At 46.0% G+C, this 16,985-nt stretch overlaps 2 protein-coding genes across 2 annotated transcripts; one reads left to right on the top strand and one right to left on the bottom strand.

Moving 5' to 3' along the window:
* Nucleotides 1-10,154: 10,154 nt before the first annotated feature.
* PtA15_3A631 (uncharacterized protein) lies at nucleotides 10,155-11,503 on the top strand (the record flags this gene model as incomplete). Its single annotated transcript, XM_053167618.1, has 3 exons — nucleotides 10,155-10,341; nucleotides 10,423-10,618; nucleotides 10,702-11,503. 3 exons carry the CDS (start codon nucleotides 10,155-10,157, stop codon nucleotides 11,501-11,503), a joined length of 1,185 nt encoding a protein of 394 aa, XP_053018817.1.
* A 1,517-nt stretch (nucleotides 11,504-13,020) lies between these two features.
* PtA15_3A630 (uncharacterized protein) lies at nucleotides 13,021-15,804 on the bottom strand (the record flags this gene model as incomplete). The annotated part of the gene is made up of 7 exons (XM_053167617.1): nucleotides 13,021-13,496; nucleotides 13,564-14,266; nucleotides 14,358-14,689; nucleotides 14,761-14,956; nucleotides 15,093-15,380; nucleotides 15,498-15,578; nucleotides 15,646-15,804. The coding sequence occupies 7 exons, from the start codon at nucleotides 15,802-15,804 to the stop codon at nucleotides 13,021-13,023; spliced, it is 2,235 nt and encodes a 744-aa protein (XP_053018816.1).
* Nucleotides 15,805-16,985: the final 1,181 nt, after the last annotated feature.

Below are 16,985 nucleotides of genomic sequence, written 5' to 3'. Positions count from 1 at the left end.
GGGGGGATATGAAAAAATGTTGACAAGAGGAACAAAGTGGAATGACTTTTGCGAAGTCAATCGACTGTAAATGGCAGCCAAACTGCCATGTTTGGCAAGTTTGGCATGCCGCTGGTTGAGTGTAACACACCGGCCTTGAAGGATGTCTCCCGCGCGCGCGGGAACGATCCTTCAGGGGGGGAAATGAGGACCGGTCAGGTGATTTCACCCATGTCAGTACTTGCCATGCCCCCGTTGCGACCTCACCAAAGATCTACATAAATACATAGCTAGGGCCTTGGGTATGCATTTACATATGTGGTTCCCAAGGGGTCTGTAATCCTCCCAGGTTTGGGTCAAACTGGTATTTTCGCATACCAAGTACCAGCAATGGAGCGCAATATTTTCCCAAAATTGATTCAATTGTCAGGGAAACATGTTGTCATCACCTTGCCGGCTGAAACATATCAATTAATGCGTCAATTCAAGGGGGCCCTTGAGGGCCCTTGACGATGATTGTCTGGTCATCAGCCAAAAAAAAACTGCTCAACCGCATTGCGTCACATAACTAAGTGATCAAACCTCAATCAAGGAGAATATGGTTTTTCTGAGCCTTTCTTCGCCCAAGGGGTTGCTTTAACCAGGAAGGTGTTGCTGTTCATTGAAATGTCAATTGCGTTTCTTGAACGACCGAGGTCATGCATGGCACAGCCTGCTGAAATTTTGCCTGCTAATTTGAATCTAATCGCACAAAATTGCAATCCGAGACTGGTACATTTAAAAGAGCCCTTCTGACCCCTCAATCGGAGCCTACGCACCCTTTTCTGATCCCATTAGCAACTTGTGCCAAAATTTTCATCGAGTTTAGCTAGAATCCCAAACTTCACCACAAATCAATCTGTTAACCTAATTCAGGTATTGAACTGTTTTTAGAATCCTCGGAGTGAAAAATGTGGATCCTAAATACATCCAACTTTCTGTTGCTCACAATAGCTTTGATATTTGTTTTGGCACAAACCAAGAACCCAGTAGCTTTTTTTTGTAACTCATCTGCAGAAAAACAGAAAGGTCAGACACTAGGCATTTGCGCTTTGAAAGCGGAGCAAAATTTAGAGGGTACAGTCACCACTAAATATTTTAGTAAGCAGTTAATTCTACACAGGGCTTGCCACAATTGTATATTCCCACTCACGACTGTATTGGTTTAAACTTCAGTGGTAGCTGCAAATTATCAAAACAAAAAAACTGGAGAATACACCTGTAAACCTATTCAACAAACAGAGAGTGCCTGGTGTTGCACTCCAGGAAAATTCAAGCTGTCTACCACTGTTAAGCTGTTTTGTAATCTTGCTTTATTTTCAAACTGAGAGCTGATTGTCTTGTTTACATTTTCCATTGGATGAACACAGGCCCCAAACCCTTATGTAGAAAATCCAGTCCCTGCTGGGACTGTCCAACAGTTTTGTACAAAGGAAACATCATGATAACCATAAATTTTGAATCATGATTCATAAACACATAAGAATGTGAATTGATCTTCATCATTAATGAACTGCCTGTGAATTAAACTCCCTGATTTTGATTGAATCTTTCTTAAAATGAGTTGCTATAGAATCATACTAGCTTATAGAATCATGACTTTTTCCCAATTTCATATTAAGAACGGAACACTCTATGTAGCAAACAAGCCATATAACTTGGGGTTTGAGCCGCTTCCCTAAAAATTGGGGATTCCATACCAGCACACCAGTCAGCCCCTTGCCAGGCAACATTGGGTTGCTACTTTACGGCTATTGGTAATGTAACAGCATTGTAGCTATTTTTGGTCCCTCTACACTCACCTGAACCATAGACACAGTGCAATATGGTGTGATATTGATATTGCACCGGAGGGGTGTTTTTTTTAAAGGCCACTACAATATTATCTATGCCCAGAGCAGCAGATATTGAGCAATAACAGGACATTTTATGGCTGGTTGGGCCTTTCATTGCTCAATAGCGTTTTACTTGGCTGGATAAGGGCTAATTTGGCCTTTCAGTGCTCAATAACACATTAATTTTCTGGATAATTGTGTTACTCTGCTTGATAATGCGTTAATTTACTAGTAACAGATGTACCAAAAAAGGCCAGTTACAGTAAACATGACACAAATATCCAGGCGCTAGCGTCAACAATGGGGCTTAAAATGATAAGAACAGGTTTTTACTTTACTCTACAACCCCAGCTGTGGCAGAGTAAATCAGTGAACCACCGTTGCAAGTTTCTGCCTTAGGAAAGAGGCCCGGTGCTAGTTTAACTTCACCCCCTTCTGCCTTAGGGAAGAGGACTACACCACATGTCCGTCTCCTGGGATGCACTGCGTCAGCTTGGCTGCGGGCTCTCAAACAGGGCAGGCTTGACCTGTCCGCCTTGCATCTGACAGCAAGGGTAGGTCAACCGCAGTGATGGGTCAGATGTACATTGGTCTGACCCATCTGACCAAAGTGTCATGCCAACCCTTCCAACACATCACGTCGGCATTGTACTTGGGTTGAACAGGGGAAACGTGTTTGCCCAACCAACACCATCTGGCCCTGGGGAGAAGGCAAATGGCATCCGTAGGTGGGGCCAGTCTGAAATCCATGTTGATGTTTCCAACCAGTAAGAACAAGTCCACCAGGACTTGCCAGCTGACAAGGGCTTGCCCAACTGAGCAAGCCAACGCTGTTGGCTGGTTTGGTCCACAATGAACCAAGGTAATGAACACCACAGTGATCATTCCCTTGTTTACCAACCCCATTCATTGGTCAAGCCAAGGAAGAATTGAAAAAAAAAGTTTCTGTTCCTTTTTCCATCTAAGGAAAAAGGCTACATAGGAGAGAAATTACACAAAAAAATAAATTACATGTGAGAGCTTCAAGAATTCAAGGATCTTCTGTGATGAGAAGACTTGCAAAATTGATATTTTGATAGTACTTACTTGCTTTGACCAGCATCTTAGAAAACAAATATTGATTAGTTGATTGGCATAGTGCCGCTGCACTGATGTGCCTGTTGCGGTGTATAAAAGGCAGGGAAGGAAGGCTTGGGTTCAAACCTGGGTATGGTTATTTTTGGTGATATAACCCTTGGTTGTCAACCCAATACCCACCATGGCACTTACGGCAGGCCCACATTGGATAAGTGGCCAACCGTGTTGCCCCAACAGAAGGCCAGCCTTGGTGTTTTGCATGACTGCAGGCGTACGCGAGGGTCTTAAGTTGACCCTATTCTGGCAGTCAAGCCAACCACAGGTGCCATCTTTTCCCGCTACAAAGCCCGCCCAAATATCTGGCGGGACGCGGGAGGGGCGGCCCAACCCCAATTTTTGCATTGAGCCACAGTTGACTGCGCTCCGTAGTGTACACCAGGAAAAATCAATTGTCACCAGAAATCAGGTGACATCAAGCAATAATGGCTGTCACTTTTTTCCAGCTCTGGTACTACCGGCTACAATGGCCCCTTTGTTTCCTACAGGGGGCTGTACATGCGGCCAACTGTGCAACTTGTGGGTAGCTCAGTGGACTTAGGCTGATGTCACCTGTAGTCCAGTGACAATTTATTTTTCCTGATGGTAGATATGTTGATTAGGGACACTAGGGATTGAAAATGAGCTGTGCTTTCAATAATTGGGGCAATAGCTTGCTGATTGAATATGCAGTATCCACTCTGCCTCAGGGTGCCGGGAGGACGAAGAGAGGTCAATAATCCTCCTCTCCGGAGCAGCACACACGGGAGTGTGACGGCAAGGGTGTAAGACCCTCACCCTGTGTTCTAAATCTGCCCTAATGGCTTAAAATAAATCAGCCCTTTTGGGCTCTTTTGTTATGGGTGGGTGGGTGGTACTGAAAAAATTTTCACAATTGGATGGGGAGTGATGGAATGGAAAATCTTTTGGGAACAGGACTTGAGTAGGTTGTGAGTAAAGGAATCCTGGAGTCAGGGTGTAAACAGGTTGGGTTTGGGTCGAAAAACAGCGCCCGAACCCGACCCAACATTTAGCGCGGGTTGGGTCGGGTCGGGTCAGATTTTAAAATATGCTGCCCAAACCCGACCCGATGTCATACTATTTTGGGTTGGGTCCGGGTCGGCTTGGCTCGGGTCTCGGGTCGACCCGACCTCATAGGCCCCAAAAGCCCCCAACTTGACTGTCATAGTCGGGTTGCAGGCTGACCCGATTAGGAAATAGGCTGCCCGAACCCAACCCAACAATTTTACAAGTCGGGTCGGGTCGGGTTCGGGTCATGTCATTTTCTTCAAGAATGTGCCCGAACCCAACCCGTAAACAGGTTGGTTTTGGGTCGAAAAACAGCGCCCGAACCCGACCCAACATTTAGCGTGGGTCGGGTCGGGTTGGGGCAGATTTTAAAATATGCTGCCCGAACCCGACCCGATGTCATACTATTTCGGGTCGGGTCCGGGTCGGCTCGGCTCGGGTCTTGGGTTGACCTGACCTCATAGGCCCCAAAAGCCCCCAACTTGACTGTCATAGTCGGGTCGCAGGCTGACCCAATTAAGAAATAGGCTGCCCGAACCCAACCCAACAATTTTACAAGTCGGGTCGGTTTGGGTTTGGGTCATGTCATTTTCTTCAAGAATGTGCCCGAACCCGACCCAAAACCCGACGGGTCTCGGGTCGGTTTCGGGTCGGCCCAAACCATTTACACCCTGATCCTGGAGAGAGGGAATGAAAGGAGGACTTGGTGGACCATGGCCCGAGTCCGAGCCTCTCCTTGGGTGGCTCCTCCCTGTACTTGCTTCAGCAGTGCCCACGTGCTAGATTGGCAAGGCGGGCTCCAGTACAACTCGGCTACTCAAGTGCCTTGCTGTACTCTCAGTATGGGGACAGGTCCCCATCTTTCCTTCTTGTATGGTGTAACTTCCGCTGAGAGTAAAGCGAGGCAGTGCTATTCAACCGCTAAAAAAGCTAATAGCGCTGTTAGCGCCCGTTAGTGTAGCGTAGCAGCCCGTAGCGGGCACTACAGATAACGGCACTGTTTCAGGAACTATGCAATGCTAAACTAGTGGATAGCGCACGCTACGGAAATTTTAGCGTAGCAACCCACCGTTAGTAGTAAGTAAGATGATTCCTCCATGCTTGCCTGCTTCCATCCCCACCCAAATACACACTATTCCGCCATCTCCGCCCAAATTATGCATGCTACACTCCCAGCCTCCGCTCCTCTCCAATTCTTGACCTCCCACGCCCTCTATCTACCCCCCATCAGTCAGTCTCTCACCAGCGCCTCTGCTTCAGCTGCCCTGGTTCACCTGCTGCTGCGCTTCTGCTATCCAGTCCATGCATTTGATCAGCCGCAGTCCAGCTGTTGCCCTCTGCTCTGCTCTGCCTATCTGTCTGACCTCCCATGGTCCGCAATCCACAATTTTTCCTGCTCTGTGATTTCTGTGCATTCACCTTTCCACATGCTTTTATTTGTGCTTTCTGAAATCATTCTCAGTGCTTATCTCACAGAATGCACAATGAACTCAGCCACATCTGCATTTCTGCCCGCGCTATCACCAGGTGGACATTCCGTAACGCTTGCCAAGTCACCACACCTCCATCTATCTAATATCCAACCACTATCTACCCAAATCTCCCAACCATCTCCTAGGACCCCGGCCAGCCCCTACTAGACACCCTTACGTAAATTGTTTCAAAATGATTTTTTTGGCAAAAATGATACTTACGTAAACCTGTGAAACTTGTTTCAAATGGACATTTCTGGGAATTTTTTCTTCTGGGACATACTGATGTGCCCTGTTTCAATCTGGTCTTCCCTTCCAAGGGAAAAAATGACATACTTACGTGTTTTGTTTCAATTTGTTTTTGTGCTTGAAGGTGCAAACATAGTGTGCATACATGTTAGTTCCTCCCTGTTCTCTCCTGCTCCCATGTTACATTATAATGGTTGAGGAAGGTCTGAAAGGCACCTAAAAGTGATTCTTCATTGATTTTAATCAATACATCAGCAATGACAACCAGAACATCAATTTTGGACTTTTCTTATCCAAAACCCCCACAAATGGCTGCAGATGTTACTTATGTAACTTGTTTCAATCCACTATTCCAAAATTTGAACATACTGACGTAGTTGGTTTCAAACAGTTGGTTCTCTCCAAAAAATCAAAACTACAGCCGTTTCAAAATGGCAAATTCCCGGGGTATCACGTAAGGGTGTCTAGTAGGGGCTTGCCGGGGTCCTCATCTCCTCATCTTCCAGAATCTACCCAGGAGGTCCTCCTGATGCTAAGCTTTGGCCAAGTCCTTGCCCAGCTGAGTCTAAGATCTACCCGTTGCGGGTACCTGCTGCCCACAAGCGGGTACCCGCCAGTGGGTGCGGGTGCGGGTGCGGATGTGTGATGTTCTGCCATAAAACAAGCGGGTACCTGGGTATTTTGTTTCCACACCTGCTCACGGATATAGCTGAGCTGTGCAGGCTAGAGAATGTCAATCTATACCCAGGTACCGGTTGGCACCCGCGTACCACACCACTTTTTGCCAAAAAATAGGCACCCGGCACCACCTGCTTGGACCCGCCCTGCACACTCGCGGCACCACAGCTGTACTGTCAAATTATATGCCTCCTGGGTTGTACATATCAGGTGGGATCCAAACCCTGGGTCCGCTCATTGACTTGAGCCAACAAACAATCCCTCGATCATTTAAGCGGGCCCAACCCCCTTAGTGCATTTTAAGCGGCGGGTACCCGCAAATACCCAGAACGGGTAAAGCCAATACCCGCTCCGCGGGTACGGGTGCGGGTGTCTCATATTAGGCAAAATACGCTGCAGGTATCCGGATACAAACGGGTACCGGGGTTCAAATCAACCAGCTCTACCACATACTGGCGCACTTTGACGGATTTCGTGCAAAATTTCCTGATTTTTCACACCCATGTTCCTGCACAAAGTGCACAAAAAGTTCTGAAATACTTGAATACATATTTATCATGATTTAATAAATTATTTGGAATTTTTGGCATGCGTGAACCTTAATACCAGGTCCCCAAATGACTGTACTTTCTTTGTTTCTTGATGGGTGTTTTCAGCATACAAGGAGGCTTCAAAAAACTCCTAAAAATGCACAGAGGACAATCAAAAGATTTTCTATTGATTTGTCAAAAAAATCTTGAAAATGTTGATTCCTTCACCCGCAGTGCGCGAAGTGTTTGGAAAGTTGTGCACTGCACAGTGTGCAAAGATTTTTCTGCAGTGCACGAAGTAAGTCCGTAACTTATATGTAGTATTGTGTTTTGAATAAAGCTTGGATGATTTGTCAAATTTTCTGGTTTTGTTGACCGAGCTCAACTCCATATTTTTGATATCCTTTCCACATGGTGCATCTTGACAGATGTCAGGTGAGGCCCAAGGCTAAATCCACCCCCGGAGCCAATTTCCTCCAGTAGGGGGTGAAGGAGTCGGGCTAGAGAAATACCAAAGAACCAGAGCATCTTCTTTACCCTACCAACCCCAGGCCATGATCATTGGCTGTTGCCCTCTGCCAGTATGGGCTGGGCAGGGAGAGGCCGACCAAGCGCTGGGTCGTGACACAAAGACATCTCGGGCGGAAGTCAATTTCAAGGTTTTGTTTAAAGTTGGGTCTGGCTTTTACAGTTTGGTGTGAAGTTTAAAATAAATTTACTACATAACAAAACCAGAAAATTTGAGGAAAGATCCAAGCATTATTCAAAACACAATATGTAATATAAGACTAATTTAATAAAGTAACATGTTGATTGATCTTACCACACTGTTTACCAGTAAGTTCAAGTGGGGGAGGTCAAAGATTTAAGGAAACAAGATAAAAGAAAAAGAGATAGATAAAAGCACCAATCACAATATTCAAGTTGGCCAAAACTAAAATCAATGTGGGTGTGGTATATTCTAATCTGAGGAATCCTTGGTGGAATTCCTCTTACTTGTACTATATGTTCTGTTATAACTTATATGCTTATTTGATCCATTTCCTGTAAATGTCACTTGCTTTCAGTGTTCTCCCTTGCGAGGAGACTATGTATTTGGACCACTAATTGGAGCGGGATTGTCAGTTGCTGTGCTGTCTGAACTAGCAGATGGCTGACAGCTGTGCCAGCTGATGATCAGTAAGGGGCCAAAGATGAGCATCAGCTGGACCATGGCCAAAGCTGAGCATCAGCTGGACCATGGCCAAAGCTGAGCATCAGCTGGGCCAAGGCCAAAGCCCTACAAATTAACCACTCAAAAGCTGTGGGCTGGGGGTTTAAATTATTTCACAAGAGGGGTTCTGCCCAAGCCTTCATGGTGCAGTGGGGTAGTGCTGTTGCACATGTGCGGATCATTTGTGGGTTGAGTTTGATCCCTGGTGCTGACCAATTTTGGCAACCTGGTTTCCCCCTAACTTAACACAAGTCCCCCCTGGTGGGAGCGCTGTGGCTGGCGGCGAAGCCGCCCCTCCCGCAGGGAGGGACTTGCGCATTATCCCAAATTTTACGCGGGAGCAGAAAGTTCATTTGGCTGAGAGGTTTTTAAAATTTTTATAGCTCCTCCCCCAGCCTCTCCACCAATATGCCCTATCTGTACCCTATGCTACTTTTCTTTCTCTACAATTTGGTCTACTCAGATTTTTTCTATCCCAATCTGTTGACCTTTTCAAAAGATCAAAAATGCACAAGTCTTCCAAATGAGGCTCCACTTGTTTGGGACTCCAGGAGTAGTTTTTCTGGCTACAAGATAAATGAGTGGCTCAAATTCCTTGCAAGAACAGAACCTAAAACTCTGTGTATTCAGTTTTTCTATATTGGTTGGGATTTTTAGTGTAGCAGATCCTTTCTGCTCCTGCTTAAATCAAGACATAACTCATAAGCCTCTCCTGCGGAGAGCCCTCCGGGCGGGGTCCCCCGGACCCTCCGCTCGAGAGGCTTTGTTAAGCTAGGGTTTCCCCCTGCTATTTTTTCAGTGCCAGGGAATCAAAGTTTGAAATCATGAATTTCATTTTTTTTCAATAGTAGAAGTCAAACTTCCGCATTAAACAAAAACCAAAAAGATGAGAACATGTAGATGTATAATGTGCTAAAACCTAGAAATAATTTATGCAGTAGTGAAGGTAGAGATGGTCATTGGCACCCGCTGGCGGGTACCTGCCACTATTCAGCAAGTCCTTTATGCCCTGGGAAGTGCCAGCCAGCAGGCTTGAGGTGTTCAATTTTGGTAAAAAGTCAAGCATGTAGCTTTGCACCTGCCATGGTTGCCTGTAGGGGCAGATAGCTACCTGCTAAAGAGTGGCAGGTACCCGCCAGCGGGTGCTAATGGCCATCTCTAAGTGAAGGAGTGGTGATGAATGCAAGGGTGCTCCCACCAAAACCTTGGAAAACACTCATGCAAGAAGGGTGTTTTAGCATATGTAAAAGTCCCCCCCTCCGGTCGGGGTCGCTTTGCGACCAGCCAAATGCTGCAAGGCCCGCAGGAGGCTGGGACCTTGCGAGCAGCAGTCAACTGTCCAGGTTTTTTAAAAGGTACTCACAAAAATTGATGAATTTCTTGACTCAGCCCTGAGTCTACACACAAGATATGTACGAAGGAGCTCATAAAATGTACAAATTTCCGAAAAATCTAGGACTTTTGGTTACAGCAATGTCAGAAAAGCTTGCGGCCAGCTTTCGGACCGCTGATTTCAGCCTCAAAGCCTGTATGGCTCCTGTACGTCAGGAATGCCATCAGAAGAAAAAACCCAGTTTCTTTGTTTTCCACTTTGGGGCCTTGAGGGCCCCACCATTGGATTCCTGGAGCAATTTCACTGCGATCCGGCCCTTCGCCGCCCCTGCCCCCCTCGCCCCTCGCCCGGCCCGGCACCCATGTCAAGCGAAACCAGCTGCCCGAACGGGTTTTCTCTGCCTGTACAGTGAAGCTGTACAGGCCTGTGGCTGAAATGCAGAAGTCATTTCAGCCACAAAATTAGGCAAGCTTTTCTGACATTGCTGTACTGTGTTCCTTGGGGGCTTTCCTGGGTCCTATCGCCGCTGCGGTATGGTATGCATAGTAAAGAAACATTCATGCATAATGCATATTCATCGGCTCAATAATTCTTAACCCCCGGTACAGTTCCCCCAGAGATAGCAGGTAAACTGACCAGCAAGAAAAACCCAGCGAAACCTCAAAACCAACCTCAACGGACAACATGGCTTTAACTGCCATCCAATCAGAGAGCATAACATCTACTACTGCGCAGAAGCAGCAAACGATGATCACTGTCAGATTGACAACCAAGTCGATTCGATACTCAATACCCAATGCCAAGTACTTGGTTCCCTCTGATTGGAAAAGGTTTCAACTTAGTCAACTGATCAACAAAGTGCTTCAACTTGGTCAGTCAAAAACTTTACTCCAAGACGGTCCTGATAAAATTGACCCGCTGAGTGTTTCTATTGTATGACATTTCCTCACAGATCAACCCGTACCGTTTGATTTCGTGGTCAACGATCAACTTCTCAGGACGTCTGTGAAAAGCTTCATAGACTCTCGTGGTCTATCAACTGAATCAGTCCTTGAAATTGAATATCTCGAGAGCGTCCTGCCGCCCAAATTTATCCAGAGTTTAGAACACGATGATTGGATTTCGGATTTATCTATTTCCAAGCAAGGGTCAGCAATAGAATTGATTAGAAATTGAACTTACTTTGGTAGTTTCTGATTCATTCTCTTATCGTATTCTCTTGGGGAAACAGGACATTTTTAACTGCTTCGTACGACTCAAATCTCCGATTGTTCTCGGCCTCTGACTCTACAAAGCCGGTACTAACGATATCAGGTCATGAACAGCCGGTCCTATCGGTCAGCTGGATTAACGGTCCTACTAAAGACTCTTCGGGACCAAGTCGAATTGCCAGTGGGGGACTAGATCGAGTCGTCAAAATCTGGGAAATTTCTTCGTCCGAAACAAATCTGCTGCAACTCGAGCAAAGCTATTCTTACAAAAACACCCATGTCTTACCACTTCACAAGTCGCCCGTCAGTACAATTCAATCATGCGAGCATGATCAGTCCGCTGGTCAGTTACTCACAGGTGACTGGGAGGGGGTGCTGGCACTCTGGGATCTGTCCTCTTCGATCGGGGACCGTCAAACCGAACCTGAGAATGCTGAATTTCCAAACGAAGACCCTCGCAACTTGAAACGGCGAAAAAAGAATCAAAATCTCAAATCATCTGGATCTTCCGTGATATCCAAGCAGCCGGTTCAAGTCGTCAGTGCCCACCAGTCCAAGATATCTCGAGCGATATTCTCAAAGTCCGATTCCAACAAGGTCTTTACTGCTTCCCACGATCACACTGTGAAACGATTTGATCTAGAAACTGGATTGGAAGAATGGTCCAAGTTGGCTGGACCGGAGAAGTGTTTGCTGGATATTGACGAATGTCAAGGTCGGGAAGGTCTGCTTGTTACCGGGTGTATGGACAGAACAATTTGCTTTTGGGATTGCCGAGATGGTAAAGTGCAAATTGCCTATTCAGGACACCAAGCATATTAGCACTCAAGTGATCACTTCGCTGACATTTTTCGTTTCATTTCTGCTGCTCCCTCTATGGGCGTGTGTGTTTTAAACGGTAGCGACTCAAAATATTTCATTGGTATTACATGGACATTCAGCACCAGTATCGACAGTTTCGTCTAACCCATCACGAGCAAATTCACTCCAAATTTTGTCCGGATCGTACGATGGTACATGTAAGATCTGGGACACTCGTTCGACCAAACAATCTCTTTACACTATTTCAAATCCCAGCCAAACTTCAAAGCAATCCACTTCCAATCCAAACCAAAAATTATCGAACCAGAAAATCCTCGCCGTTGGATGGAATTCTGATGGTAACTTATTGGGCTCCGGTGGTGAAGATCGAAAACTATCGATCCACTCTGTCAATTAAATGCTGGTCCATCTGTTTTTCACCCTCTCCTTTGGAAAGCATGCCGTATTTTCCACAAAATCCATTTTGTTTGAAGTATCTTTTATTGACAACCCCTGCTACATCGTTGCGTAAGATTGAAAATCATAATGAGAATTTGATGCAAGGAAGTCATCATATTTCTTCTTTTCACTACATCTTTTTTTTATGATGGGTCTTCTCAATGTACCCAAAAAGGATGCGATCAGACCTTGCGGTCTTGAAGCAGAAATAATGGTCATCTGACAAATCCCAAGATAGCGTTTGAATGGTGAGGGGTTGCTACGTTCACAATTTGGTACCGTTGAAGCTGAAGTCCACTAAGCTACACATGCCACAACTTCCTCTGATTACCAGAGCTGAGGGCTTAACTTCGTCTCGATTACTCTTTTTTTGACGCAGGTTCAAGTTAACCAAGCCTTGAGTTTGCCTACAAATAACTCTGTGTGTTCGAGGCGTATCAGCTACCGCAAGGATATGGTGGATACCTTTTTGTAGTACCAGATTTTGCCTCTTGTTAACTGGGGGTCTTCCCCGAACTTAACACAAGCGTACCCTCCTCGGGGGAGCGTAGCTCTCCTTCGGATCGGAGAGGCTTTGTTAAGCTCGGGTCTTCCCTCTCAAAAGCCAATCACATATTTTCTCTTCGAAACCATGGACATAATGGTATGTATTTGCTTGCCTGGAGTGACAAATTAACATGATTCTCCCTAGCAACATAATATATGTATTGTTTCCTTCTTTCAGTGAACAAGTGGTAGAATGAAGCAGAACAGTAGAAAAATGAACATAAGAACGATAGGTGTGATATAGACAATGAGGCTTGCATGGAGGCCGGAGTGTTTTGCCTTTTCTCTGCGTTGTAGTTGACTGAAAAAATCGGACCTCTGCTTCTTGTAATATCTGCAAAATATGGGTAACAACAACATCAATCGAGTAAATAGAATGGTAATTGAAGTAAAATTGATACGCTATAATCCTGCCTTGCCACGCAAGAACGATCAGCAAACACGAGAGATTTATCTATGCTATCAAGCCATGTCATGGCTAAAGTGATCAAATGAGACAGATTGCAAATGCTTTAATATCAGACCCAAGAAGTTTAAACAACGCTGGATAGAACTGGAGTATTGATGTGCTGGATAGGCCCAGTGGGACTGGCGTTGTTGATTTGATGGTTTGCCGCTTGGTCTTGATCCGACTGAATCCGAGTATGCTTTTCATTCAATAATTCGGCGATGGGTGATGGAGCCGGAGCCTTTCCACAAGGATGATCTTCAGGAGCAGGTTTGCTTTTTTCATCATCCACTTGCATTGAGTTGTTTTGCGAGTCTGCTTCAAATAGATTCGATAAAGATGGATCATGCGTTGGTCCTTGCTCAATTTCTTTCCCGGCTTTGCGATTGGTTGATATTGTATCCTCCTGCATGCAGTTTTCCGGGAGATTAGTGATCTTCTCATCATCATCGTCATCATTTCCTGCCATGGCTTCTAGTCGGGCCTGCAGCACTGAAAGTGAATGCGTCGTTGAATCGGCTGCGCTGTTCATCTCTGATGATACCATGGGTTGGCAGGCATCTATAGGATTAAAGAGTAAAAGTTAAAATAGATCCTTCACGTTACTGACCCGCTGGAGAGACGTTACATTTATTCTTTCCAGCCACGTATATCAGCTTCCCGCGACTCCAGACACTGACGTTGCCATTCAACTCGACTGGGTCCGCACTCGCTCCTTCCACATTTTCACTATTCGACGGCGAAGCTGGGGCTCTAGAACGGGACCAGGTGGAGGCTGAAGGTTGTGATTCTTCCTCGATGACCACTGGCTTAGGTTCTTCTTCCGGTTCAACCTCTACTTTCGTGCGTACCCTTAGACTGCGCCTCTCCCCTGGAGCAGGTACTTTCTTGGAAGCACACAGGCGTTTACGCGATGGGCGACCGGTCTCGGTAGTTCCATCAAATTCCTCGTCGACTTCGTTTGTTCCAGCCGCGCTGGCATCTTGGCCAGTATACTCGGAGTCTTCAGAATCGCTATCTCGACCACCGGCGGCTTTTCCTTTGCGTTTGCGCTTAGAGAGTTTAGTTTTGCTACCAGAGTCGGATCCACCTGCACTTGGATTCTCATACTGTTGAATCGCGCGTTCGAGTTGTCGATCTAATGCGTCTGAGTCAACGACGTAATCTGGCTTGGTACGTTGTGATCTGAGTCGTGAACGAACTCCAAATCCAGGCGTCGACCGAGTGAGATCCGGATCTCGCTTTGGAGCATTTGCCAAGGCTATCCTGCGCTGTTTCCTCGCCTCGAGTTCTTCCAACCGTTCTGCTTCTCTCATCAGCTGCTGAACTCTCTGAAAAATTGAAAGTAATAATATACGTGAGAAATAATTACAACTTGAATCCTTGTGTGGTAAATTACATGAATTTGGAAGATGGGCACACCTGCTCTCCTGCTTCAATGTTGGCCTGTGCAACTTCGGCCAGCGTCTGTCTCAACTGCCATTCAGCCTGTAAGTGTTGATCTTGCAAAGCAGTCCTTTTACGAGTGTTTGTAAACATCGAAGGTATCTTAACCTTTTGGGTGGAAGATTCTTTGGTTGTAGATGTAGCAGCTGCACCATGAGAGATATCAGAGGATTGGAGTGGTGGTGGGAGTGCAGGGTTGGCATCTAGCTTGCTCGTTAATTCGGCGTATTCGGGTTTAGTGGTTGACAAGACAATCCAGTAGTTATCAGGCTTATGCGGGTTCCCAGAACCGTAAATCCTGGGAGAATCTTCAAAAAAAAAGAAAGAACCAGTGTGAGATCAGGAAATAGCTGAGATCGAGCCATAGTTCGTCTCTCACCATCAATCTGCCACCAATAACGTGAGTGGCGATCTGTGCCTAGTGGCTTAATCGACAATGGATTTTGGAAGGGTTTCGTATCGGCAGCTTGTTTGGTCGGCTTGGCTGAAGATTTGTCATGATTTTCATCGATAATTGACTTGATCTTCGCGGAATACGTAAGTTGATGATCGACAAGTATTCGAAGCAAGTGGACCTAGAGAAGCAAACGCAAATCAAGAAAAGGCGTTAGAATGATTTCTTTGAACGGAAACAAAGGTAGGTTTTGGATTCCTTTTATTTTCTCTCCAGAGAAATTACGGGCTGAGACGGTGTCCAGGTTTCGAGCTTACTTTCTCATGCCAATCTAGGTCCCAAAATCCATTCTCTCTGGTCTTTAAATAGTTTTCCTTCCACTTGAGTATCGAGAACACCGGCTGTTGGCGCTCATGCTTTACAAGGTCTTCAATAAAAGTCTTCAGCCATCTCGCCCACGAGCTAGCGTTCGCTGTTTTTAAGTTGTCGTGAAACGTAGTCAAAATCGCTGTGAGAATTTCGCGGGCATCCGACGAAGTAGCGTCTGGTTCATCACTTGGTTCTGATGAGACCGTTCTGGTATCTACTTCTAGTATACGCTCAAGCTGTAAATTATTAGAGAGTACAAATTAATCAGTGGCGGGTCATTTAAACATTATTTCATTGATTTGGAAGAAAAAGAGACAATGAATGCAGAGCAAGCAATGATGAGAAAAACTGACGTCCGGAGCTGCACGGAGCTTTAACCCGGTTTTAAGATCGTGACACAACGAGGTGAATTTGTAAATGAAGGCGAAGACATACTGTTGAAGGCAAGAAATACCAGTTAGTACTTATCAATGAACGCCACAATAAGAAAATGCCGCTTACCGCAGTCTCCCAAGATTCACTCGGCTTAGATGGAACTGGCCCAACCCCGAGTGATGATGAGCTGGACTTCGCTGAAGTCAGCTGAGAATGTGGCGCGCTGGTTGAGGAACATGCTCCAGCTGTGGATCCACCGGTTCGTGTTTTCGCTGAGGGTTCCATAGGCACGGGATGGTGGTGGTTGGTGGGGATGGGATGTGCTTTGGATTTTTTATGTTTCAATGCGGAAGTTCAATTTTTCAGAGGGATAGAGCTGGGAATCCGCCAGTAATTTTGCTGCTGGTGCTGCTGAAGCACAAAGACAGCGTTGCTGCTGCTGCAACAGCTTATGTAATCACATCAACATCAAGTTGCATTTGGAAATACAACCAGACTTGGATATGCTGGTGCAGTTGGATCTGTGGAAAATGGAGAGGGAATTTTGGACAACAATCCTAACACAACTGCGCTCTACCCCACTTCCAGGCATAGGAACTGCTTGGGAGGGAGAGTCCCAGGTGCCAAGAGATTGGACCAGTTGATAAGCCTCGCCTGATTGCTGACACTCTAACTTAACCTAACTTGACACAACTCCTGTCGCTTCAGGTCTTCCAAGACTGCTGATTCAACCGTCGGACAAGAACGTCTCAGTGCCGTGTCAAGGACCAAAAAGACATCACAACAGATCCGGTGTGACGCTTTTTTGACGGAGGATCTCAATTTTAAACAACTTTGGATGCCTCCGTGATAATATTTTGAGCGTGCCCTTTATAGCAGCTCACTTTCCCACTACGCACCCATGGGCTCAGCGGAACTGCAACTTCCATTCAACCCGGAAAGTTTCACAGATGGATTGCCATTCTTGTTCTGATTTTTTTTCATGATTGTCATCACGCATTTGTTACTTTTTTAGATAAAAAAAATGGCAATGATATATTGGGGGAGCAGGAGTCATGGATCATGTGTGTAGCATCACTGCTATCATCTGGGCTATACTTCCTAGAAAGCATAATTTTTATAAACTTGGCAGCTATCGATGGTTTTTAATTGATCAATGGATTTTTTCACTCACAAACCCAACCAAACCTATTTACACAAGTTTGCTTGCCGTTGGCGCGGCGCGAAGCGCCTCGCACGAAGTGCGGCCTCCTCTACTGTGAGACAGGAACCCCGCGGGGCTTTCACTTCGAGGCTTTGTTAAGCTCAAAGCTCAAACTGCTACCGAATGCGAGTTAATCCATAAGCATCTTGCTAACTTGATACAAGTCGGGAGGCTCGCCATGGCCAGCGGCGAAGTGTAAGAGCCAAAGGTCTTCACTGAGGCAGGGACTCTGGAACAGGGGCGACAGAGGTCTTGAGGGTTC

This window comes from Puccinia triticina, chromosome 3A (genome assembly GCF_026914185.1).
Source record: "Puccinia triticina chromosome 3A, complete sequence".
Classification (NCBI taxonomy): domain Eukaryota; kingdom Fungi; phylum Basidiomycota; class Pucciniomycetes; order Pucciniales; family Pucciniaceae; genus Puccinia; species Puccinia triticina.
Note: the sequence above shows the minus strand (reverse complement) of the source record. Positions and strands in the feature narration are given on the sequence as shown.